The sequence below is a fragment of the Heterodontus francisci genome, chromosome 5, assembly GCF_036365525.1.
Source record: "Heterodontus francisci isolate sHetFra1 chromosome 5, sHetFra1.hap1, whole genome shotgun sequence".
Classification (NCBI taxonomy): domain Eukaryota; kingdom Metazoa; phylum Chordata; class Chondrichthyes; order Heterodontiformes; family Heterodontidae; genus Heterodontus; species Heterodontus francisci.
Window position 1 is genome coordinate 57,155,951 of NC_090375.1, and position 25,155 is coordinate 57,181,105.

General features: G+C 45.6%; 1 protein-coding gene across 5 annotated transcripts in view; it reads right to left on the minus strand.

The window, feature by feature from the left end:
- Nucleotides 1-25,155, minus strand: part of c5h1orf35 (chromosome 5 C1orf35 homolog) — a 59,529-nt gene that overhangs the window by 20,714 nt on the left and 13,660 nt on the right. For all 5 annotated transcript variants that reach the window (XM_068031479.1, XM_068031480.1, XM_068031475.1 and 2 more), the window contains exons 4-6: nucleotides 14,646-14,728; nucleotides 10,558-10,630; nucleotides 5,368-5,450 (exon numbers count right to left, since the gene is read on the minus strand). In XM_068031479.1, the coding sequence (XP_067887580.1) occupies nucleotides 5,368-5,450; nucleotides 10,558-10,630; nucleotides 14,646-14,728 (239 nt within the window). The remainder of the gene's footprint in view (nucleotides 1-5,367; nucleotides 5,451-10,557; nucleotides 10,631-14,645; nucleotides 14,729-25,155) is intronic.

The window sequence follows — 25,155 nt, forward strand, 5'->3', positions numbered from 1 at the left end:
CTTTTCCCCTCTCACTTTGAACTCGTGACCCCTAGTAATTGAATCCCCCACTCTGGGAAAAAGCTTCTTGCTATCCACCCTGTCTATACCTCTCATGATTTTGTACACCTCAATCAGGTCCCCTCTCAACCTCCATCTAATGAAAATAATCCTAATCTACTCAACCTCTCTTCATAGCTAGCGCCCTCCATACCAGGCAACATCCTGGTGAACCTCCTCTGCACCCTCTCCAAAGCATCTACATCCTTTTGGTAATGTGGCGACCAGAACTGTACGCAGTATTCCAAATGTGGCCGAACCAAAGTCTTAAACAACTGTAACATGACCTGCCAACTCTTGTACTCAATACCCCGTCCGATGAAGGAAAGCATGCCGTATGCCTTCTTGACCACTCTATTGACCTGCGTTGCCACCTTCAGGGAACAATGGACCTGAACACCCAAATCTCTCTGTACATCAATTTTCCCCAGGACTTTTCCATTTACTGTATAGCTCACTCTTGAATTGGATCTTCCAAAATGCATCACCTCGCATTTGCCCTGATTGAACTCCAACTGCCAATTCTCTGCCCAACTCTCCAATCTATCTATATTCTGCTGTATTCTCTGACAGTCCCCTTCACTATCTGCTACTCCACCAATCTTGTATGTTTCAATGAGATCGCCTTTCATTCTTCTAAACTCCAGAGAATATAGTCCCAATTTATTCAGCCTATCATTGCTGATCCCAGGGACTAATTTATTGAACCTTTGTTGAACCTCCTCCAATGCATAAGAACATAAGAAATAGGAGGAGTAGGCCGTTTGGCCTGTAAGATTATTAGGTTACTAAAAGTTAACAACCAACGTAAAAATTCAGCTATTATAAACTGACAACTAACTTATCATAAGCTAACATCTAGCTTTATTAGAACCCTTCTTTGTAGTAAAGTGGAAAAACTTAGGAAATAGGGCACGGTATGGACAAGATGTCAAGGCAGAGGGATTCTGGGAGATTGTCAAATTTTAAAATGCTTACTTACAGCAAAAGGGTGAGACTTTGAGAGCAGACAGTGAAAACAGGTTCTGCGTAGATCTGTCTCGTAGTGAGAAAGGCATCCTTGAAATGCAAAAGCACTGAGCTAAAGTAATTACACAAAGGGGTACTACTTGCACAAATCTGAAAGGTTAGCAACCATCACAAAGCAATTCTTGGGTGGTTAAGAAAGGCATCCTTTAATACAAGACTGACCACTGATTGGGAGAGGGGAGGGTTAACTGGAAAGTCTTGTCTTTGACACTGTACTGCAGAGAATTTTGAACAAGAGAGACCAACCAAAAACTTGAAGACCAAAAGCTGTAAGAGAAAGAGTCATGCAATCTGCCGTCCAGTCTCTAATACGGGTAGTATCTGTGTTAGACTGTTAATTACTGCCCGAGTTTGTGACTATGTTTTATGTGAACCCATAAACTTGTCCTTACCTTTATCTCAATAAAGGCAATTCACAACAAGCTGTTGTGCTGCCAAGTCTGTTCCCACCTTAGAAGTGGATATAAAACACCCCTATCTTATCAAATCTTACTGGCCCATCGAGCCTACTCTGCCATTCAATGAGATTATGGCTGATCTACAAGGGAGTTATGAGGGGAAGGCAGGAAAGTGGAGTTAAGGCCTTAATCAGATCAAAAATCTGTCCAACTCAGCGTACAATATGACCTGGCCTCCACTGCTCTTTGGGCAAAAGAATTCCAAAGATTAAATGACCCTCAGAGAAGAAATTCCTCCTCATCTCAGTCTTAAAAGGGAGACCCCTTATTTTGAAACTGTGCCCTCTAGTTCTAGATTCCCCCATGAGGGGAAACATCTTCTCAGCATCTATCCTGTCAAGCCCCCTCAAAATCTTACGTGTTTCAATAAGATCACCTCTCATTCTTTTAAACTCCAATTAGTATCGGCTCAACTTGCTCAACCTTTCCTTCTAAGACAAACACATCATCCAAGCAAGTATATCCTTTCTTAAATGTGGAGACCAAAACTGCACAGAGTACTCCAGATGTGGTCTCACCAAAAACCCTGTACAATTGTAGCAATACTTCTTTATTCCTGTACTCAAATATCTTTGCAATAAAGGCCAACATGCCATTTGCCTTCCTAATTGCTTGCTGTACCTGCATGCTAACTTTGTGTTCCTTGTATAAGCACACACAATTCTCTCTCAACACTTACAAGTTTCACACCTTTTAAAAAATATTCTGCTTTTCTATTCTTACAACCAAAGTGAATAACTTCACACTTCCCTACATTATACTCCGTCTGCCATCTTGTTGCCCATTCACTTAACCTGTCTATATCTCTTTGCAGCCTCTCTGTATCCTTCCCACAGCTTACCTTTTCACCTACCTTGGTATCAGCAAACTTCGATACATTACTTTGTCTCTTCATTTAAGTCATTAATATAGATCATAAATAGCTGAGGCCCCAGCACTAATCCTTGCAACACTCCATTATTCACTGCCTGCCAACTTGAAAATGCCGTGTTTCGGTTCACTCTTTGCTTCCTGTCTGTTAACCAATCCGCTATCCATGCTAATGTATTTCCTCAACTCCATGAGCCCACATCTTGCCTATTAACCTTTTGTGTGACACCTTATCAAATGTCTTTTGGAAATCCAGATATACTACATCTACTGGTTCCCCTTTATCTATCCTACTCGTTACATCCTCTAAGGTGTGTAATTGCCCAATCAACTGTACTTTGAATTCCTTCTCAGAAGCACCCTTATAACATGTTATGCTTTCAGTGGTGCTGCGTGCAAGAGCAGCTTCCATGACCTCAGGATGCCCCCAAAGTGTTTCACAGTCAATTAAATACTTTTGAAGTGTAGTCACTTGTCGGAAATTCAGCAGCCAATTTTCACAAATGTTGGCCGGGACACCAGGAGAACTCACCTGCTCTTCTCCAAATAGTGCCAAAAGATGTGTTACGTCAACTTAGAGAGGGGCTTTGGTTTAACATCTCATTTGAAAGACCACACCGCTGTTAGTGCAGTACTAGTTCACGGTAGTGGACTTGAACGCATAAACTTCCTCCGCAACAAGAGGGCTACCACTTAGCCCTAGTTGATCAGAAGACAATACATTCTAATTGGCTACACTCACCAAAATACGATGAACCATATCTACAGACATTGTCACAACAGTCTGGCAATGACCACAGGATTTTGGGTCAGCAGAAACATGGCTTTCACGCTGCCAGGCAGAACAGGGCTGGAACATACAATTATGGTCAGCTGTAACCTGAAGCTTGGTTCCATCTTGTTCCAGCAATACTGCAATGCTGATCTATAGGGCGATGCTAGGCCTCTCTGTTATGTAGTTGCAGATTCAATTTTCACCTTGGGTTTTCTTTCCCTTTATTTTAGTTTCTTATCTGTCCCTGTCTCTTCAGCAGACTGCTAAAGAATTAAGTGCTGAGCCTTTTCAACAAACTTGCAGAATTTTTGTTCTCCTAATAAAACAGTCCCTTTAATTAAAACAGGAGATACTGAAAAGACAGGCCTGGCAGCACCGATAGAAAGGGAGTTGACATTTCAGGTCAATGGCCTGCCATCATTTGATTCTAATGAAAGGTTAACTCTGTTTCACTCTCTCCACAGATGCTGCCAGGCCTGTTAAGTATTCCTAGCTTGCTGTTTTTCAGATTTCCGCATCCACAATACTTTGTTCTTGTATCAGTCCCTTTACATTTCACTTGCATATAGTTTTCCACTCCTAGAGGGCTCCCTGTACCCATCCCAAATGAAGTTATGCAAATAGGTGCATAAGAACAGGAGTAGACCATTTAGCCCCTTGAGCCTGTTCTGCATGAGACTTGGCTGATCCGCTACCCAACTCCACACTTGCTTTTGCCCCAAATCCCTTAACACCTTTGGGTAACAAAACTTCATCAATCTCAGATTTAAAATTAACAGTTGATCAGCCATCAATTACTGTTTGCGCAAGAGTTTTCAAACTTCTACCATCTTGTGTGTGTCTAGAACGGTTTCCTAACTTTTAGACCATGTCCCCTAGCCTTAACCTCCCAACCAATAGAAATAGTTTCTCACCATCCACCTCATCAGTTTAAATCCCCTTCTAAATTCCAGGGAATACAACCCTCGTCGTAATTTAACCTTAGGAATACAGGTGTCATTCTGGGAAGCCTATGCTGAACTCCCTCCAAGGCCAATATATCCTTCCTAAGGTGTGGTGCCCAGAACTGCTCACAGTACTCCTGAGTGGTCGAACCAAACAGTAATTGATGCCTGATCAACTGTTAATTTTAAATCTGAGATTGAAGAAGTTTTGTTAACCAAGGGTGCTTAGGGATTTGAGGCAAAGGCAAGTGTGTGGAGTTGGGTAGCAGATCAGCCAAGTCTCATGCGGAACAGGCTCGAGGGGCTAAATAGTCTACTCCTGTTCTTATGTACCTATTTGCATAACTTCATTAGGATGGGTACTGGGAGCCCTCTAGTGAAAGGAGTGGAAAACTATATAGCCGAATCATGATTTCTACTGCCTTGTATTCTACTTCTCTGGATATTAAGGATAGCATTCCATTAGCCTATCCAATTGTTTTCTGTATCCGTTCATGACATTTTAATGCTGTGTATCTGGACCCCCACTGCTTCCAGCTTTTCCCCATTTAGAAAATATCCTGTTCTAGGTCCAAAGTGAATGCCCTCACAAATGCCTACATTGAAATCCATTTGCCAGTTTTTCCCATTCACTTAATCCATCAATATCTCTTTGTAATGTTGTGCTTCCATTCAGACTGCTCATAATGCTGTTTATCTTTGTGTTATCAGCAAACTTAGATATGTGATTTTTTTATCCCATCATGTAAGTTGTTAATTAATACAGTGAATAGTTGAGGCCTCAACGGAGATCCTTGCGGGACACCAGATACATCATGTCAATTGTTCTGGATTTCACCAAAGAATGTCTTTATTATTTTAAACACATCTATTAGACCACCCCCCAACCTTCGGAACTCAAGGAAATACAGCCCAATTTTATGCAACCCGTTCTCACAACTTAACCCTTGAAACTCAGGATCATTCTGGTGAATCTGCAATGCATCCTCTGCAAGGTCAATATATCCTTCCTGAGGTGCAATGAACAAAACTGAATGCGCTGCTCCAGATGGGGTCTGATCGAGGCTCTGCACAACTGAAGCATAACCTCCTGCACTGTGTATTCCAGCCCTCTCGAGATAAAGAAAAACTTTCCATTCTCCTTTTTCATTACGCTAAAGTCAGCGACCTCAGATGTCGAGGAAAGTGAAATGGGGCAAATAAAAATACAACTCTGATCACTGGTCAGCATCAGCCATCCCTGGCTTCTCACCTCAGAGTCTCAGGCTCTCCACTCTCCTGCTCTGGTTTCCGCTTCCGGCCTGATGACTCCCCGATGCAGTCAGATTTGTGGTGCTGTAACAAGGGAGGAAAGAACGTGGATATTGCTGAGAAACAGAAACCTGAGAATTCTGAAAATATGCATTGGTAAAGATAACATGGAAGGTTGAACTTCTGGGGCCGTAGCCTTATGTCGAAATTTGGCTAGTCAAATTCTCTCCCAGGTGCCATCAGGTCTGTTTATTTCCAGCACTTTCCTGCTTCCATTTCTGATCGATCTTACAGCAACGTAGATTCCATTAGGGCAGCAACACTGCTGAAATGTATCAGACAGATGAACAGTGCAATTCATTCAGGGCTCCCATCTTGTCGCAATTCCCAAAGTTTCGGGAAAGTGATTTAAGTGTTCTGTGGGGAACCCCTTCCCTGCCAATAAAAACATACTGCAGAAAACAATGTAAATAAATACTGGTGCAGTCCTTGGGGACACCCCCCCCACCACTGCAAAAATTAGTGTGTACCAGAAACAACATACTAGTAAATCAGTAAAGCACAAACCTGCTGGCAGCCTGGCAGATAGTTAGTGATTACAGGCACCCCCTCAAAATCCCTGCAGACTCCTTAAGTTCTCAAGTCCCCAATTTGAAAACCGACGCTCCATGGAAACAAGGAAGCTTTTTCAACAATACGACTGCAGAATTTGGAATAACTCCCTTTACATATTCTGCTATTAGATGATTGATGGTCATGAATACATCGATACAAGAGCCATACGTTCCGTGCTGATCTGCATCTTTTTTTTTTAATTCATTCGTGGGATGTGGGAGTCGCTGGCTAGGCCAGCATTTATTGCCCATCCCTAATTGTCCTCGAGAAGGTGGTGATGAGCTGCCTTCTTGAACCGCTGCAGCCCATGGGAGGTAGGTACACCCACAGTGCTGTTAGGAAGGGAGTTCCAGGATTTTGACCCAGCGACATTGAAGGAACAGCGATATAGTTCCAAGTCAGGAGGATGTGAGACTTGGCGGGGATCTTGCAGGTGGTGGTGTTGCCATGCATTTGCTGCCCTTGTCCTTCTAATTGGTAGAGGTCGCGGGTTTGCAAGGTGCTGTCTAAGGAACCTTGGTGTGTTGCTGCACTGCATCTTGAAGATGGTACACACTGCTGCCACTGTACGTCAGTGGTGGAGGGAGTGAATGTTTGTGGATGGGGTGCCAATCAAGCGGCTGCTTTGTCCTGGATGGCGTCGAGCTTACTGAGTCTTGTTGGAGCAGCACCCATCCAGGCAAGTGGAGAATATTCCATCACAATCCTGACTTGTGCCTTGTAGATGGTGGACAGGCTTTGGGGAGTCAGGTGGTGAGTTACCCACTGCAGGATTCCAAGCCTCTGACCTGCTCTTGTAGCCATGGTATTTATATGGCTACTCCAGTTCAATTTCTGGTCAATGGTAGCCGATAGGATGTTGATCGTGGGGGATTCAGCGACGGTAATGCCATTGAATGTCATGGGGAGATGGTTAGATTCTCTCTTGTTGGCGATGGTCATTGCCTGGCATTTGTGTGGTGCAAATGTTACTTGCCACTTATCAGCCCAAGCCTGGATATTGTCCAGGTCTTGCTGTATTTCTGCACAGACTGCTTCAGTATCTGAGGAGTCACGAATGGTGCTGACCATTGCGCAGTGAACATCCCCACTTCTGATCTGATGATTGAAGGAACATCAGTGATGAAGCAGCTGAAGGTGGTTAGACCTAGGACACTATTCTGAGGAACTCCTGCAGTGATGTCCTGGGGCTCAGGTGATTGACCTCCAACAACCACAACCATCTTCCTTTGTGCTAGATATGACTCCAACCAGCGGAGAGTTTCCCCCCGATTCCCATCGTCTTCAGTTTTGCTAGGGCTCCTTGATGCCAGACTCGGTCAAATGCTGCCTTGATGTCAAGGACAGTCACTCTCACCTCACGAGTTCAGCTCTTTTGTCCATGTTTGAACCAAGCTGTAATGAGGTCAGGAGCTAAGTGGCCCTGGCAGAACCCAAACTGAGCGTCACTGAGCAGGTTATTGCTAAGCTTGATGCCACTGTCAACGACACCTTCCATCACTTTACTGATGATTGCGAGTAGGCTGATGAGGCGGTAATTGGCCAGGTTGGACTTGTCCTGCTTTTTGTGTACAGGACATACCTTGGCAATTTTCCACATTGCATGGTAGATGCCAATGTTGTAGCTGTACTGGAACAGCTTGGCTAGGGGCGCAGCAAGCTCTGGAGCACAGGTCTTCAGTACTATTACTGGAATATTGTCAGGGCCCATAGCCTTAGCTGTATCCAGTGCCTTCAGTTGTTTCTTGATATCATGTTGGAGTGAATTGAATTGGCTGAGGTCTGGCATCTGTGATGCTGGGGACTGCAGGAGGAGACCGAGATGGATCATTCGCTCGGCACTTCAGGCTGAAGGTGGTTGCAAATCCTTCAGCCTTATCTTTCGCACTGATGTGCTGGGCACCCCCATTATTGAGGATGGGGATATTTGTGGAGCCACCTCCTCCATTTAGTTGGTTAATTGTCCACCACCATTCACGACTGGATGTAGCAGGACTGCAGAGCTTAAATCTGACCCGTTGGTTATGGGATCGCTTAGCTCTGTCTATCGCATACTGCTTACGCAGTTTGGCACAGATAGTCCTGTGTTGTAGCTTCACCGGTTGACACCTCATTTTGAGGTATGCCTGGTGCTGCTCCTGGCATGCCGTCCTGCACTCTTCATTAAACCAGGGTTGGTCTCCTGTCTTGATGGTAATGGTAGAGTGGGGGATATGCCAGGCCATGAGGTTACAGATTGTGGTTGAGTACAATTCTGCTACTGCTGATTGCCCACAGCGCCTCAGATTCCCAGTTTTGCACTGCTAGATCTGTTCGAAATCTATCCCATTTAGCACGGTGATAGTGCCACACAACACGATGGACGGTATCCTCAATGTGAAGGCGGGGCTTCGTCTCCACAAGGACCATGCGGTGGTCACTCCTACCAATACAGTCATGGACAGATGCATCTGCAGCAGGCTGATTGGTGAGGATGAGGTCAAGTATGTTTTTTCCTCTTGTTGGTTCCCTCACCACCTGCCGCAGACCCAGTCTAGCAGCTAACAGCTATGTCCTTTAGGACTTGGCCAGCTCGGTCAGTAGTGGTGCTACCGAGCCACTCTTGGTGATGGACATTCAAGTCCCCCACCCAGAGTACATTCTGTGCCTTTGCCACCCTCAGTGCTTCCTCCAAGTGGTGTTCAACATGGTGGAGTACTGACTCATCAGCTGAGGAAGGGCAGTAGGTGGTAATCAGCAGGAGGTTTCCTTGTCCATGTTTGACCTGATGCCATGAGACTTCATGGGGTCCGGAGTCGATGTGGAGGACTCCCAAGCCAACTCCCTCCCAACCGTATGCCACTGTGTTGCCACCTCTGCTGGGTCTGTCCTGCCGGTGGGACAGGACATACCGGGGGATGGTAATGGCACTGTCTGGGACTGTCTGTCAGGTATGATTCCGTGAGTATAACTATGTCAGGCTGTTGCTTGACTAGTCTGTGGGACAGCTCTCCCAGCTTTGGCATAAGCCCCCAGATGTTAGTCAGGAGGACTATGCAGGGTCGACAGGGCTGGGTTTGCCGTTGTCATTTCCAGTGCCTCGGTCGATGCTGGGTGGTCCTTCCGGTTTCATTCTTTTTTATTGACTTCGCAGCGGTTAGATACAACCGAGTGGCTTGCTAGGCCATTTCAGACAGCATTTAAGAGTTAACCACAGGGGCAGCACAGTGGTGCAGTGGTTAGCACTGCAGCCTCACAGCTCCAGCGACCCGGGTTCAGTTCTGGGTACAGCCTGTGTGGAGTTTGCAAGTTCTCCCTGTGACTGCGTGGGTTTCTGCCGGGTGCTCCGGTTTCCTCCCACAGCCAAAGACTTGCAGGTTGATAGGTAAATTGGCCATTGTAAATTGCTCCTAGTGTAGGTAATTGGTAGGAGAATTGAGGGAAGGTGGGGATGTGGTAGGGCATATGGGATTAATGTAGGATTAGTACAAATGGGTGGTTGTTGGTTGGCACAGACTCAGTGGGCTGAAGGGCCTGTTTCAGTGCTGTATCTCTCCATGACTCACATTGCTGTGCGTCTGGAGTCACATGTAGGCCAGACCAAGTAAGGACAGCAGATTTCCTTCCCTAAAGGACATTAGTGAACCAGATGGGTTTTTACCACAATCGACAATGGTTTCATGGCCATCATTAGACTCGCTTTTAATTCCAGATTTATTAATTAAATTCAAATTCCACCTTGTGCTGTGGTGGGATTCGAACTCATGTCCCCAGAGCAATAGCCTGGGTCTCTGGGTTACTAGTCCAGTGACAATACCACTACACCACCGCCTCCCCATCATAACTCCATTTATCCGCCTTTGATCTGTTTCCCTTGATACCCTTACCTAAAAACCTACTGACTTTAGTCTTGAAAGCTCCAGTTGTCGCAGAATTTATAGCATTTTCGGAAGAGTCATAGAGTCGTACAGCATAGAAACAGGCCCTTCGGCCCACCGCGTCCATGCCAAACATAATGCCTATCTCTACTAATCCCACCTGCCTGCATTAATGCCATATTCCTCTGTGCCTTGCTCATTCAAGTACCTGTCCAGATGCCTCTTAAATGTCGCTACTGTTCCTGCCCCCACCACCTCCTCAGGCAGCTCATTCCAGGTACCCACTATTCTTTGTGTGAAAAATTTACCCCTTTGATCCCCTTTAAAGAGTTTTCCAGATTTCCACTGCCCTTTGTATAAAAAACGTGCTTCCACATTTCTCTTTTGAATGACCTGGCCCTAATTTAAGATTATGCCCCCTTATTGTAGGTTTCCCCTTTCTCTGTATCTACTCTATCAAATCCCTTATCATTTTAAACCCTTTGATTAGATCAGACCTCCTTCAAGGTAATATACAGCAAGTTAATGCAACCTTTCCTTATGATTTAACCCGTTAATCCTGGATATCATTCTGATGAATCTACACTATACCCCTTCCAAGATCAACATGTTATTCCTGAACCCTGACCAAGGGTCTGTATAACTGAAGCACAAATTTCCCACTTTTGTAATCCAGCCCCACAATGAACCTTAAGTTTGAATGATGCACCGTTGCCTACCGTAAAAATAGCCAGTCCGAGCTTAGCTGCCTCACGGTCCTCTCTGGTCAGCGTCATTCTGGGAGCAGTCCCACTACAAGGAACAGGTTGGAACAGGCAGGTTAATCAGATGCTAGCTCCTTATTTCACCTCAAAGATTCCTCCTTTCTCCCTGGGCATCAATGGACTAGATACAAAGGTCACTGTTGACAGCTTGTTCTCAGGCCTCTGACAGAGCCAGCTACATCAGCTACAAGATGAGTCACCGAGGCATAGGAACAAAGCATGCCTCTGTGCTGTAAACCAACACTCACACAGTGATGGAACCAAGATCTGGAGGAGTTTGGAAGCTGGAGGAAAGAGTGGAGGGGAAAGGAAATTAAACCTCTTCGAGCTTTGCCAGCTTACTCTCCTCACCAAAAGCTTTATAACATTCCACCAGGATGGATCAAAATGATTCCCTCCTTCCTGCAGTTGTTCTCCTGAATGAGGTGGGATGGGAGGGGAGAGGAGTGGTGGTGAACCAGGACAGTCAGAATAATATCCTCACAGATGATAGATTCCAGAAAGCCAGTTGGTGAGGGATAATACTGGACCCAATCTTTACTTAGTCTTACATTTACTTAGAGTGAAACATTACATGCAGACACTTCTTGAAACTGTAGTGTGGTTGAGTTAGGAAGTACCTCTTTACATGTGCTCATGTGAAACCCCAGTTAATGCCCTACACCTGCGTACAATTAAACAAAATATGTACAATTAACAACAGAGACTCTGCAATTGTTGAGACTAACCACAGTTCAGAGCTGGAACATCAGGGTCACTTCACCTACAATTGATGCCCACCGTCTGCAGAATGCCCACAGCAGAAAACAAGTAACTATAGGCCAGTCAGCTTGACGTCTATCACAGAGGCGGTGTTAGAAATCGATCATTAAGGAGGTAACAGCTGGGCACTTAGAAAAACTAAAGGTAACTGGGAATAGTCAGCATGGTTTTGTGAAAGAGAAATCATGTTTAACCAATTTACTGGAGTTCTTTGAAGGAGTAACATGAGCTGTGGATAAAGGGGAGCCTGTTGACGTACTGTACTTGGATTTCCAGAAGGCATTTGACAAGGTGCCACATAAAAGGTTACTGCTCAAAAGTAGGAGCTCACGGTATAGGGGGTAACATACTGGCATGGATAGAAGATTAGCTGACTGGCAGAAAACAGAGAATATGCATAAATGGGTCCTTTTCTGATTGGCAGGATGTGACGAGTGGAGTCCCGTAGGGGTCTGTGCTGGGCCCCAGCTTTTTACAATTTATATCAATGACTTAGATGAGGAAAGCGATGGCATGGTAGCTAAATTTGCAGATGACACAAAGATAGGTAGAAAAGTATGCTGTGAAAAGGACATAAGGAGGTAGCAGAACGATATAGATAGGTTGAGTGAGTGGGCAAATATCTTGCAGATGAAGTATAATGTGGGAAAATGTGAAGTTGTTCACTTCGGCAGGACAAATAAAAAAGCAGAGTGTTACTTAAATGGAGAACGACTGCAGAATTCGGAGGTGCAGAGACACATGTTCTAGTGTATGAGTCACAAAAGGTTAGTATGCAGGTACAGCAAGTAATAAAGAAGGCTAATGTAATGTTATCGTTTATTACGAGAGGAATTGAAAATAAAAGTAAGGATATTATGCTTCAGTTATACAGGGCATTGGTGAGACCACATCTTAAATACTATGTGCAGTTTTGGTCTCCTTATTTAAGGAAGGATGTAAATGAGTTGGAGGCGGTTCAGAGGAGGTTTACTAGATTGATACCTGGAATGAGCGGGTTGTCTTATGAGGAAAGGTTGGACAGACTGGGCTTGTTTTCACTGGAGTTTAGAAGAGTGAGGGGAGACTTGATTGAAGTATACAAGATCCTGAACAGTCTTGACAAAGTGGATGTGGAAAAAATGTTTCCTCTTGTGGGGGAGTCCAGAACTAGGGGGCACTGTTTTAAATTAGGGGTTTCCCTTTTAGGACAAAGATGAGGAGAATTTTTTTCTCTCAGAAGATTGTGCGAATTTGGAACTCTCTGCCTCAGAAGGTGGAGGAGGCAGGAACATTGAATATTTTTAAGGCTGAGGTAGATCGATTCCCTTGCCTAACAAGAATCTAAGATTATCGGGGGCAGATGGGAGTGTGGAATTCGAGACACAATCAGATCAGCCATGATCTTACTGAATGGCGGAGCAGGCCTGAGGGGCCGACTGGCCTACTTCTGCTCCTAATTCGTGTGATAGATTTTTATTAGTCAAAGGTATTAAAGGAAATGGGCCCAAGGCAGGTCCATGGAGTTAGGTCACAGATGAGCCACGATCTCATTTAATGGCAGAATAGGTTCAAGGGGCTAAATGACCTCCTCCTGTGTCAGAAGTGTGGGGACACTCCAGGACTTGAATACATAATCTAGGCAAAGACTATAGTGCAACAGTAAGGGAATGCTATCCTTTGGATGGGCCATTAAACAAAGGGCTCATCTGCCTGGTTAGCTTAATGCTACAGGGTCTTTAACATCATGTAAAGAATAGCAGCTTTTTCTCACAGACCTGAAACGTTAACTGTTTTCACAGATGCTGCCAGACCTGCTGAGTATTTCCAGCATTTAAGGTGACTGGCAAAAGAAACAATGGTGACACGAGGAAAAACTTTTTTTTTTTTTTTTACACAAGTGGTCAGGCACTAGAATGCACTGCCCAAGTGAAATGGAGACAGATTTATTTGTGGCTTTCAAAATGGCACTGGAAAATTATCTGAAGAGAAAAGAATTGCAAGGCAGTAGGACAGCGGGATGAGCTGAGGTGCTCTTGCAGAGAGCCAGCAAGGCCGTTCCTTCACTGTGGCTGGGTCAAAATCCTGGAACTCCCTTCCTAACAGCACTGTGGGTGTACCTACACCACATGGACTGCAGCGGTTCAAGAAAGCTCACCACCACCCTCTCAAGGGCGATTAGGGACGGGTAATAAATGCTGGCCTAGCCAGCAACACCCACACCCCCGAACGAATAAAAAAAAAAATGAAGGGCCAAATGGCCTCCTTCTGTGCTGTCACCATTCTATGATTCTAAATAGTTGCCCCGAGAAGTTAATTATTTGAGAACTAATTTCAAATCACCGTCCCAAATTAGCTGGGATGGGGATTGAGCTGAGTGAGATTTACAGATCCCGGCTCCGGTTCACCCTCATTTCATATTAGCTCTATGGTGCTACCCAATGGGCTGAACCTCAACATTACATCAGCTCACTTCAGTATAGAAAGCCAGCTTTGCCCCACACTGCTCAGGGCATTGAGGGATGGGCATTGCCAGCAGCCCTCCACCACAACCCCCCCCCCCCCCCCCCCAAAAAGGAATGACATTACAGCTGACTTCATGCTGGGTCCGTGCAAGGCTGGGACACAGCTACATAGGGGACTCTCTAGCTAAAGGCCTGCTTGAGCCTGCAAAAAAAAAAAACCCAACCCGAGCCAGACCCGGCCCGAGCTTTCCATTTTTTCCTGCGCCCGGCCCGGCCATCAGTTAACTTACCTTCTGTTTTTCACTTTGTTGCTGATCTGTGCAAGCTTAAAATAACTGTAAAAAAACCACCTTTCTAGTCAAAACATTACATTAATAGTGGAGCCACTTACCTGTGATAGAGCGTATCCGACCCGACTGCCGGACCCGGAAGTGCAACCCAACCCGACGTCTGCTCCCATCGGGTTCGGATAGCAGGCCTTTATCTCCAGCCCAGAGGAGAGCAATGAAGTTCTGCACCTGGTGCTGGAAGTTAACCAATAAGGCAGAACTAGACAAACTAAGAGTCTTCAGCCTTACAAAATGTCTCAGAAGAGATCTTATAGAGATATAGAAGTAACTGACCAGGATAAATATGCCAAGGCAACAGTGTAAAAGGCAGCTTTCAAGGTTGTGAAAGGAATGGTATATCCTATAACACATGATTTGTTATTATATATTTGCAGGAGTATTATATCCCGTAACAATGGCATATTATATTTGGGAGTGTTATTCCCAGTAACAATATATTACATAATGAATAGATATGGGAAGGCTATTGAGAGACAGATCTCCCTACCTGGAACTGCCAAGCCCAAGGACTCGGTCAACATCTTTGCTATCTGGATCCACCGCCTCACGTTTACAGGCCTCTGCCAGTTCCTGAATTAAATGAGAATGAATTTTTAAAAGGCAGCATTCAACAACATATATCCTGTAACTCTAAAATCATGGAATGGTTACAGCACAGCAGGACATTTGGCCGGTCACGTCCATGCCAGTTCTCTGCAAGAGCAACTCAGCTAGTCCCATTCTCCTGTCCTTTTCCCATGGTCATTCAAATATTTTCCTCTTCAGGTGCTTATCCAATTCCTCTTTGAAAACCCCGATTGACTCTATCTCCACCAGCCTCTCAGGCAATACATTCCAGATCCTAACTACTCACTGCGTAAAAAAGCTTTTCCTCATATCTTTGGTTCTTTTGACAACCACCTTTAATTGATGTCCTCTGGTTCTTGACTTTTCCACCAATGGGAACAGTTTCTATCTATTCTGTCTACAACCCTCATGATTTTGAAGATCTCCATCAAATTTCCTCTCAACCTTCTCTTCCCTGAGAAGAACAACCCCAACTTCCTCAATCTATCCACATAACTAAAGTCCCTCATCCCTGGAACCATTCTCATGAATCTTTTCTGCACATCCTTTCTAAAATGCAGTGCCCAGAATTGGACACAATACTTCAGTCAAGGCCAAAGCAGTGTTTTATAAAAGTTCATCATAACACACACGCTTTTGTATTCTGTACTTCTATTTATAAAGCCCAGGATCCCATATGCCTTTTTAATTACTTTCTTAACCTGCGCTGCCATCTTCAACGATTTGTGTACATATACCCCCAAGTCCCTCTGCTCCTGCACCCCTTTAGAATTATAGGAACAGAGGACTTAGGAGCAGGAGTGGACCATTTGGCCCTTCGAGCCTGCCTCCACCATTTGATAAGATCATGACTGATGTAGCTGTGGTCTCAACTCCATTTTCCTGTCTGCTCCCCATCACTCTTGACTCCCTTGTCAATCAAAAATCTATCTAACCCAGCCTCCACTGCTTTCTGGGGAACAGAATTCCACAGACCAACGACCCTTTGAGAAAAACAAATCCTCAGCTCTGTCTTAAAAGGGAGACCTCTTATTCTTAAACTCTGTTCCCTAGTTCTAGTCTCCCCCACAAGAGGAAACATCCTCCTGGTAATCATTCTATTAAATCCCCTCAGGATCTTATGTTTCAATAAGATCACCTCTCATTTTTCTAAACTCTAATGGGTATAAGCCCAACTTGTCTAACCTTTCTCCATAAGATAACCCCATCATCTCTGGAATTAGTCAAGGACTTTTTTTGAACTTCTGCTAATGCAATAATATCCTTTTTCAAATACAGAGACCAAAACTATACACAGATGTAATCTCACCAAGGTCCTGTAAAGCTGCAGTAAAACTTCCCTCCTTTTATACTCTAGTCCCCTTGCAATAAACGCAACATTCCATTTGCCTTCCTTATCATTTGCTGTACCTGCGTACTCACCTTTTGTGATTCATGTACCAGGACATCCAGAGCCCTCTGTACCACCGAATTCTGCAATCCCTCTCCATTTAAATAGTATACAGCTTTTCTATTCTTCCTGCTAAAGTGGACAAGTTCATATTTTCCCACATTATACTCCATCTGCCAAATTTTTGCCCACTCACTTAACCTATCTATATCCCAATATAAACGGAACATCCATGAAGGTGCCAGCCAGTTCAAACAATGTCAACATGCCCAGACAGCGACCAAGTGCAAACAGCAGAAGGAGCGTTCGGAATTTCGAGCATCCCATTCACTCGCCTCACCCGTGGCAGAGTGTGCGGATCGAGAATTGGACTATTCAGTCACCTAAGGACTCACAACCCTGAAGTGGATGAAAGTCATCCTCGTTCCCGAGGGACTGACCTTTGTAGACTCAACCTCCTGTTGACAACTTAATTTCCTTCCAATCTTGGTGTCATTGACAAATTTAGCTAGCATACATTTGGTCCCTTCCTCCAGGTTGTTGATACAAATTGTAAATAGTTGAGGCCCCAGCACTGACCGCTATGGTACTTCCCCAATTACAGCTTGCCAACCCGAAAAAGACCCATTTATCCCTACTCTTTGCTTCCTGTTAGCTAACCAGACCTTTATCCATGCTAATATGTTACCCCCTACACCATGTGCTTTTATCTTGCGTAGTAACTTTTGATGTGGCACCTTATCAAATGCCTTTTAGAAATCCAAGTACACCACATCTACAGGTTCCCCTTTATCTGCTAAAATAAAAGCAAAATACTGCAGATGCTGGAAATCTGAAATAAAAACCAAGTGCTGAAAATACTCAGCAGGTCTGGTAGCATCTGTGGAGAGAAGCAGAGTTAAACGTTTCAGGTCTGTGACCTTTCATCAGAACTCTTGAGTTCCCTAACAGCAGCTATTCATCAAACAATCCCCTTACAGCATTCCTGCAATGTCATGTCTCAAGGTTGCCCTCTATTTCTGGGAAGCAACTTGTGTCTTCTACAGTTACTGAAGATCGAAAAAGGAGCAACTCTTTCCTCCTCTGCAACAAATTGCCATGTCAACCAAATTCCCATCTTCACACACTAACTGCGTCTCACTCAGGCAAAGTCTCCTCTCTGTGCACCAAAACCTCAAAGATTCAGGAAGAAACAGTGGGAGAGGTGAGAATTTAAAGCGCACTAAAACCTTGGAAGTTCAGAGAGAATTTAAAAAGCACCAAAACTTCGGAGAGAAGCAACAGGAGAGGAGAATTTAAAGAGCGTTCCAAACCTGAGATTCGGAGAGAAGCAGCGGGAGGCTCGAAGGCAAATCAAATCAACAGAGAAAGCAGGGAAAACAGAAAGCAGCCAGGGTGAGTATGCTGGTAAGCTTTTAATTTAATCTAAGTTAATCAAATATAAAATAAGACTTGATCGATTTATCTGTATAAAAACTAAAATGGATTTTTATATTGGGAGAGAAAAAGAGACCAGCAGGGAGGGTATTGGTTCAAATCAGGGGCTGGGAAATTCATTTTTCCAATTAGGGTAGTGTAACAGTAAGTGCTAAAATAACAGTCTAAACACAGAGCAGGACTAGAGGGATTATCACAATTGATTGTTTAAAAAGGGAATAGCAGGTTTTTGGTTTAGATCAAGGATGGGCAGCTGAGACATGGTGCAATTCCTGCACCATGTGGGAACTTCAGGACACTTCATGTGTCTAGGGAACCATGTATGTAGGAAGGGTCTCCAGTTGCATCAGCTCGAGCACAAGATTTCTGTACATTACATAAAGGATCACAAATTAAGCTACTTGGAACGCTTCCATCAACGCTGCTTGTGCTCCACCATGAATATCAAATGGCAGGACAACATTACAAATATTGAAGTCCTTAGAAGAGAGAATTTAACCAGCGCTGAGAGCATTCTCCAATGACAGCTGCACGGGACAGGGCATGTGCCACGTATGGAGGACACCAGAATGCCAAAAGCAGTGCTATATGGAGAACTGTGCCTCGGTAAGCGCAATTGAGGTGCTCCACGAAAACGTTTCAAGGACCAGCTGAAGAAACAACTCTCCTTGGCTGATAATCGAACAATCTTGTTCCATTGGGGAGGCACAGTGGCTAGCACCGCAGCCTCACAGCTCCAGGGACCCGGGTTCGATTCCGGGTACTGCCTGTGTGGAGTTTGCAAGTTCTCCCTGTGTCTGCGTGGGTTTTCTCCGGGTGCTCCGGTTTCCTCCCACAAGCCAAAAGACTTGCAGGTTGATAGGTAAATTGGCCATTATAAATTGTCACTAGTATAGGTAGGTGGTAGGGAAATATAGGGACAGATGGGGATGTTTGGTAGGAATATGGGATTAGTGTAGGATTAGTATAAATGGGTGGTTGATGTTCGGCACAGACTCGGTGGGCCGAAGGGCCTGTTTCAGTGCTGTATCTCTAATCTAATCTAAAAAAAATGCGGGAGCAGGAAGCTGCTGACAGGAACAACTGGTGCTCAGAAATCAGGAATGCTACATGTAGGTTTGAGTCCTTAAGACACAAAGCTGTAGGAGAAACACGAAAAACAGAAGGAAGCTGCTTCTGCCCGGGCTCCCCCAGGTCAAGAATTCCTGTGCGCCAATTGCTCAAGAGCCTGTAGATCTAGAATTGGACTGTTTAGCCACCAGCAAGTGTGCCAGTGCCCACAGAGCCAAATCTTCTCTTGATCTTCAGCTGTGAAGAACTAGCCATATACTGTATAGAGGATCACACAGAGGGTGCAGTATATTTTATAAGAGGGTCACACACTAGATGGAGTATGTTTTAGAGGTCACACACAGGGTGCAGTATTTTATATCATATACGCACTGAATCACACCTTACAGCTAATGTCCCAGACTCCTCCATCACCATTATAATAAAAGCAAAATACTGCAGATGCTGGAAATCTTACCTACCGGGAGCAGAGCGGAGAGGAACGGAGCGAACCTGTGGGGAGAACGCCAAAGGCGAAGCCTATAAATCCACCCCAAGGATCGAGGCCCGGTCTCTTACCTTCTGGGAGCAGAGAGGAGCTCTTCCAGCGCGCCGAAGTTTTTGAAAAATAAAAGCCAACAGTGATGGCAGAGGAGAGCTGCAAGGTGATTAGTTGGTGAGTAGCAGCTGTTATTTTTTTTTTAAAGATATTTAAATACACTAAGGGGAAAGTTTGTTTTTTGTTGGGAAAAAAACCTCTGGTGATAAGGTGAGTACTACTAAAGTGTTTTTTTTTAAGGACTTTAGATTGGAGTGGGTAGAACAAGGCCCCTAGTGTAATTAGTATTTTTTAAATTAAGGGAGTAACTAATTAACCTAAGGGCAAGTCACGGCAGGAGAGCTCAGCCCCGTGATATGCTCCTCCTGCGCTATGTGGGAAATCAGGGACACTTCCAGTGTCTTCACAGCTGAAGATCAAGAGAAGATTTGGCTCTGTGGGCACTGGCACACTTGCTGGTGGCTAAACAGTCTAATTCTAGATCTACAGGCTCTTGAGCAATTGGCGCACAGGAATTCTTGACCTGGGGGAGCCCGGGCAGAAGCAGCTTCCTTCTTCACTTCCAGTGTCCCTGGTGACCATGTGTGCAGGAAGTGTATCCAGCTGCAGCTACTGGCTACCCACATTACGGATCTGGAGCTGCGGGTGGATTCACTGTGGAGCATCCGCGATGCGGAGGACGTCATGGATAGCACGCTTAGTGAGGTGGTCACACTGCAGGTAATGGCTGCACAGGCAGAAGAAAGATGGGTAACCACCAAACGGAGTAGCAGGCACAGGCAGGTAGTGCAGGAGTCCCCTGTGGCCATCTCCCTCTCAAACAGATGACCTCCCAGGGGAAAGCAGCAACAGCCAAGTTCATGGCACCACGGAGAGCTCTGCTGCACAGCAGGGGAGGAAAAGTGACGCAAGAGCTATAGTGATCGGGGATTCTATCGTAAGGGGTTCAGATAGGCGTTTCTGTGGCCACAAACAAGACTCCAGGATGGTATGTTGCCTCCCTGATGCTACGGTCAAGGATGTTCCAGAGTGGCTGCAGGACATTCTGAAAGGGGAGGGTGAGCAGCCAGGGGTCGTGGCCTATATTGGTACTAACGACATAGGCAGGAAGAGAGAAGAGGTCCTGCATACTGAATATAGGGAGTTAGACAGAAGGTTAAAATGCAGGACCTCTAGGGTTGTAATCTCAGGATTACTCCCTGTGCCACATGCTAGTGAAGGTAGGAATTGGAGGATAAGGCAAATGAATGCGTCGCTGAAGAGCTGGTGTAGGCGGGAGGGCTTCAGCTACTTGGATCATTGGGATCTCTTCTGGTGCAGAGGTGACCTATATAAGGATGGGTTGCATCTAAACTGGAAGAGGACCAATACCATTGCGAGGAGATTTGCTAGTACTACTCGGGAGGGTTTAAACTAGTCTTGCAGGGGGGTGTGACCCAAAGTAGGCTCTCCAATGAGATAGTTGAGGCAAATGTAGAGGTTAAAGCAAGCAAGTCCAATAGACAGGCCGGGCAGGGGCAAGACAGGGAGCGTGGAAGGTCTGGTAGGTTAAACTGCCCCAATCGCTCCTCTCAGGTGAAGCAGCGATTTACTTGTACTACTTTCAATTTAGTATACTGTATTTGCTGCTCACGATGCAGTCTCCTCTACATTGAGACGACCAAACACAGATTGGGTGACTGCTTTGCAGAACACTTCTGCTCAATCCGAAAGCATGACCCCGAGCTTCCAGTTGCTTGCCATTTCAACACTCTCCCCTGCCAACATTTCTGTCTTTGGCCTGTTCCAGTGAACATCAACGCAAGCTCGAGGAGCAGCACTTGATCTTTCAATTAGGCACTATACAGCCTTGTGGACTGAACATTGAGTTCAATAACTTCAGAGCATGACTGGCCTTTTTTTAATATTTTATTTTTTAACCATGTGCCTGCTTTTCATGGAGTCAGAGCTGCTCATTATTCCATTATTAACACTCTCTCTGGACTAATGCTTTGTCTTTCACCACAAGCATCAACACACGCTTTGCCTTTGTCCCAGGACAGCTTTGTTATTTAATCTCCCTCTGCCCTATCAAACTCCTTCCCCTTTGTTCTCTCCCCTACTCCCCTCCCCTTCACTTGCTTAAAACCTAATTATTTTCTAACCTTTGCCAGTTGTGATGAAAAGTCACAGACCTAAAACGTTAACTTTGCTTCTTTCTCCACAGATGCTGCCAGACCTGCTGAGTATTTCCAGCACTTTTTGTTTTGTTCCTCCATCACCATTCCTGGGTATGTCCTGTCCCACCAGCAGGACAGACCCACCAGAGCTGGCAGCACAGTGGTCTACAGTCAGGAGGGAGTGGCCTGGGAGTCCTCAACATCGACTCCAGACCCCATGAATTCTCTCGGCATCAGGTCAAACATGTGCAAGAAACCTCCTGTTTACCTCCTACTACCCTCCCTCAGCTGATGAATCAGTGTTCCTCCATATTGAACACCATTTGGGAGAAGCACTGAGGGTAGCATGGGAACAGAATGTACTCTGGGTGGGGGACTTCAATGTCCATCCAAGAGCATTCAGTAGCACCACTACTGCCCGAGCTGGCCAAGTCCTGAAGAACATATCTGCCAGACTGGGTCTGAGGCAGGTGGCGAGAGAACCAAGAGAACAAATCTACCTGTCGCAGATGCATCTGTCCAATGACAACAATGATCGGAGTGATCACTGCACAGTGCTTGTGGGGATGAAGTCTTGTCTTCATACTGAGGACACCCTCCATTGTGTTGTGTGGCAATACCACCGTGCGAAATGGGATAGTCAGAACAGAGCCAAGAGCTCAAAACTGGGCATCCGTGAGACACTATGGGCCATCAACAGCAGCAGCATTGTATCCCACCACAATGTGTAACCTCATGGCCCATAATATCCCTGACAACATCCCAGCTATAGTACTGAAGATGTGCTCCAGAACTAGCCATGTCTCTAGCCAAGCTGTTCCAATACAGCTACAACACTGGCAGCTACTCAGCAGTGTGGAAAATGGCCCAGGTATGTCCTGTCCACAAAAAGGAAAAATCCAATCTGGCCAATTACCACCCCATCAGTCAATCGTCAGTGAAGTGATGGAAGGTGTTGTCGACAGTGCCATCAAGCAGCACTTAAACAGCAACATTGATGCTCAGTTTGGGTTCTGCCAGGGCCATCCAACTCCAGACATCATTATTGCCTTGATCCAAACATGGACAAAAGAGCTGAATTCCAGAAGGCAGGAGAGAGTGATTGCTCTTGACATTAATGCAGCATTTCACCAAGTGTAGCATCAAGGAGCCCTAGCAAAACTGGAGTCAGAGGGAAAACTCTCCATTGGTTGGAGTCATACCTAGCACAAGGGTTGTGGTAGTTGGAGTCCAATCATCTCAACCCCAGGACACTGCTCAGGAATTCTTCAGTCCTAGGCCCAACCATCTTCATCTGCTTCATCGATGACCTTCCCTCCATCACTGGGTCAGCAGTGGAGATGTGCGCTGATGATTGAACAGTGCTCAGTACCATTCACAACTCCTCAGACAGAAACATAAAAAATAGTAGGCCACTCGGCCCTTCAAGCCTGCTCCACCATTCATTATGATCATGGCTGATCATCCAACTCAGTAACCTGTTCCCACTTTCCCCCCATATCCTTTGATCCCTTTCGTCCCAAAAGATATATCTAACTCCTTCTTGAAAACATATAATGTTTTGGCCGCAACTGCTTTCTGTGGTAGAGAATGCCACAAGCTCATCACTCTCTGGGTGAAGTAATTTCTCATCAGTCCTGAAAGGTTTACCCCGTATCCTTAGACTACGACCCCCGGTTCTGGACACCCCCACCATCGGGAACATCCTTCCTGCATCGTCCCCGTCAAGTCCTGTTAGAATTTTATAGGTTTCTGTGAGATCCCCCCTCACTCTTCTGAACTCCAGCGAATATAATCCTAACGAACTCAATCTTTTTTTTTTATTCATTCATGGGATGTGAGCATCACTGGCTATGCCAGCACTTATTGCCCATCCCTAATTGCCCTTGAGAAGGTAGAGGTGAGCTGCCTTCTTGAACTGCTGCAGTCCATGTGAGGTAGGTACACTCAGTGCTATTAGGAAGGGAGTTCCAGGATTTTGACCAGCGACAGTGAAGGAACGGTGATATAGTTCCAAGTCAGGATGGTGTATGACTTGGAGGGGAACTTGCAGGCGGTGATGTTCCCATGCATCTGCTGCTCTTGTCCTTCGAGGTGGTAGAGGTCGTGGGTCTGGAAGATGCTGTCTAAGGAGCCTTGGTGCGTTGCTGCAGTGCATCTTGTGGATGGTACACACTGCTGCCACTGTGCATTGGTGGTGGAGGGAGTGAATGTTTGTAGATGGGGTGCCAATCAAGCGGGCTGCTTTGTCCTGGATGGTATCGAGCTTCTTGAGTGTTGTTGGAGCTGCACCCATCCAGGCAAGTGGAGAGTATTCCATCACACTCCTGACTTGTGCCTTGTAGATGGTGGACACGCTTTGGGGAGTCAGGAGGTGAGTTACTCGCCACAGGATTCCTAGCCTCTGACCTGCTCTTGTAGCCACGGTATTTATATGGCTACTCCAGTTCAGTTTCTGATCAATGGTAGCTGCTAGGATGCTGATAGTGGGGGATTCAGCAATGGTAATGCCATTGAATGTCAAGGGGAGATGATTAGATTCTCTCTTGTTGGAGATGGTCATTGGCTGGCACTTGCGTAGCGCAAATGTTACCTGACACTTAGCAGCCCAAGCCTGGATACTGTCCAGGTCTTGCTGCATTTCGACACGGATTGCTTCAGTACTTGAGGAATCGCAAATGGTGCTGAACATTGTGCAATCATCAGCGAACATCCCCACTTCTGACCTTATGATTGAAGGAACGTCATTGATGAAGCCGCTGAAGATGGTTTGGCCTAGGACACTACCCTGAGGAACTCCTGCAGTGATGTCCTAGAGCTCAGATGATTGACCTCCAACAACCACAGCCATCTTCCTTTGCACTAGGTATGACTCACCAGCAGAGAGTTTTCCCCCTGATTCACATTGACTCCAGTTTTGCTAGGGCTCCTTGATGCCATACTTGGTCAAATGCTGCCTTGATGTCAAGGGCAGTCACTCTCACCTCACCTCGAGTTCAGCTCTTTTATCCATGTTTGAACCAAGGCTGTAATGAGGTCAGGGACTGAGTGGCCCTGGCAGAACCCAAACTGGGTATCACTGAGCAGGTTATTGCGAAACAAGTGCTGCTTGATGGCATTGTTGATGACACCTTCCATCACTTTGCTGATGATTGAGGGTAGGCTGATGGAGCAGTAATTGGCCGAGTTGGACTTGTCCTGCTTTTTGTGTACAGGACAGACCTGAGCAATTTTCCACATTGCAGGGTAAATACCAGTGTTGTAGCTACACTGGAATAGCTTGGCTAGGGGTGCAAGTTCTGGCGCACAGGTCTTCAGCATATTGCCAGATTATTGTCAGGACCCATAGCCTTTGCAGTATCCAGTGCCTTCAGTCAAAGAACAAAGAACAGTACAGCACAGGAACAGGCCCTTCAGCCCTCCAAGCCTGCGCCGATCTTGATGCCTATCTAAACTAAAACATTCTGCACTTCCGAGGACCGTATCCCTCTATTCCCATCCTATTCATGTATTTGTCAAGATGCCTCTTAAACATCGCTATCGTACCTGCTTCCACCACCTCCCCCAGCAGCAAGTTCCAGGCACTCACCAGCCTCTGTGTAAAGAACTTGCCTCGCAAATCCCCTCTAAACTTTGACCCTCGCACCTTAAACCTATGTCCCCTAGTAACTGACTCTTCCACGTTGGAACAAAGCTTCTGACTATCTACTCTGTCCATGCTACTCATAACTTTGTAAACCTCTATCATGTTGCCCCTCCATCTCCGTCGTTCCAGTGAAAACAATCCGAGTTTATCCAACCTCTCCTCATAGCTAATACCCTCCAGACCAGGCAA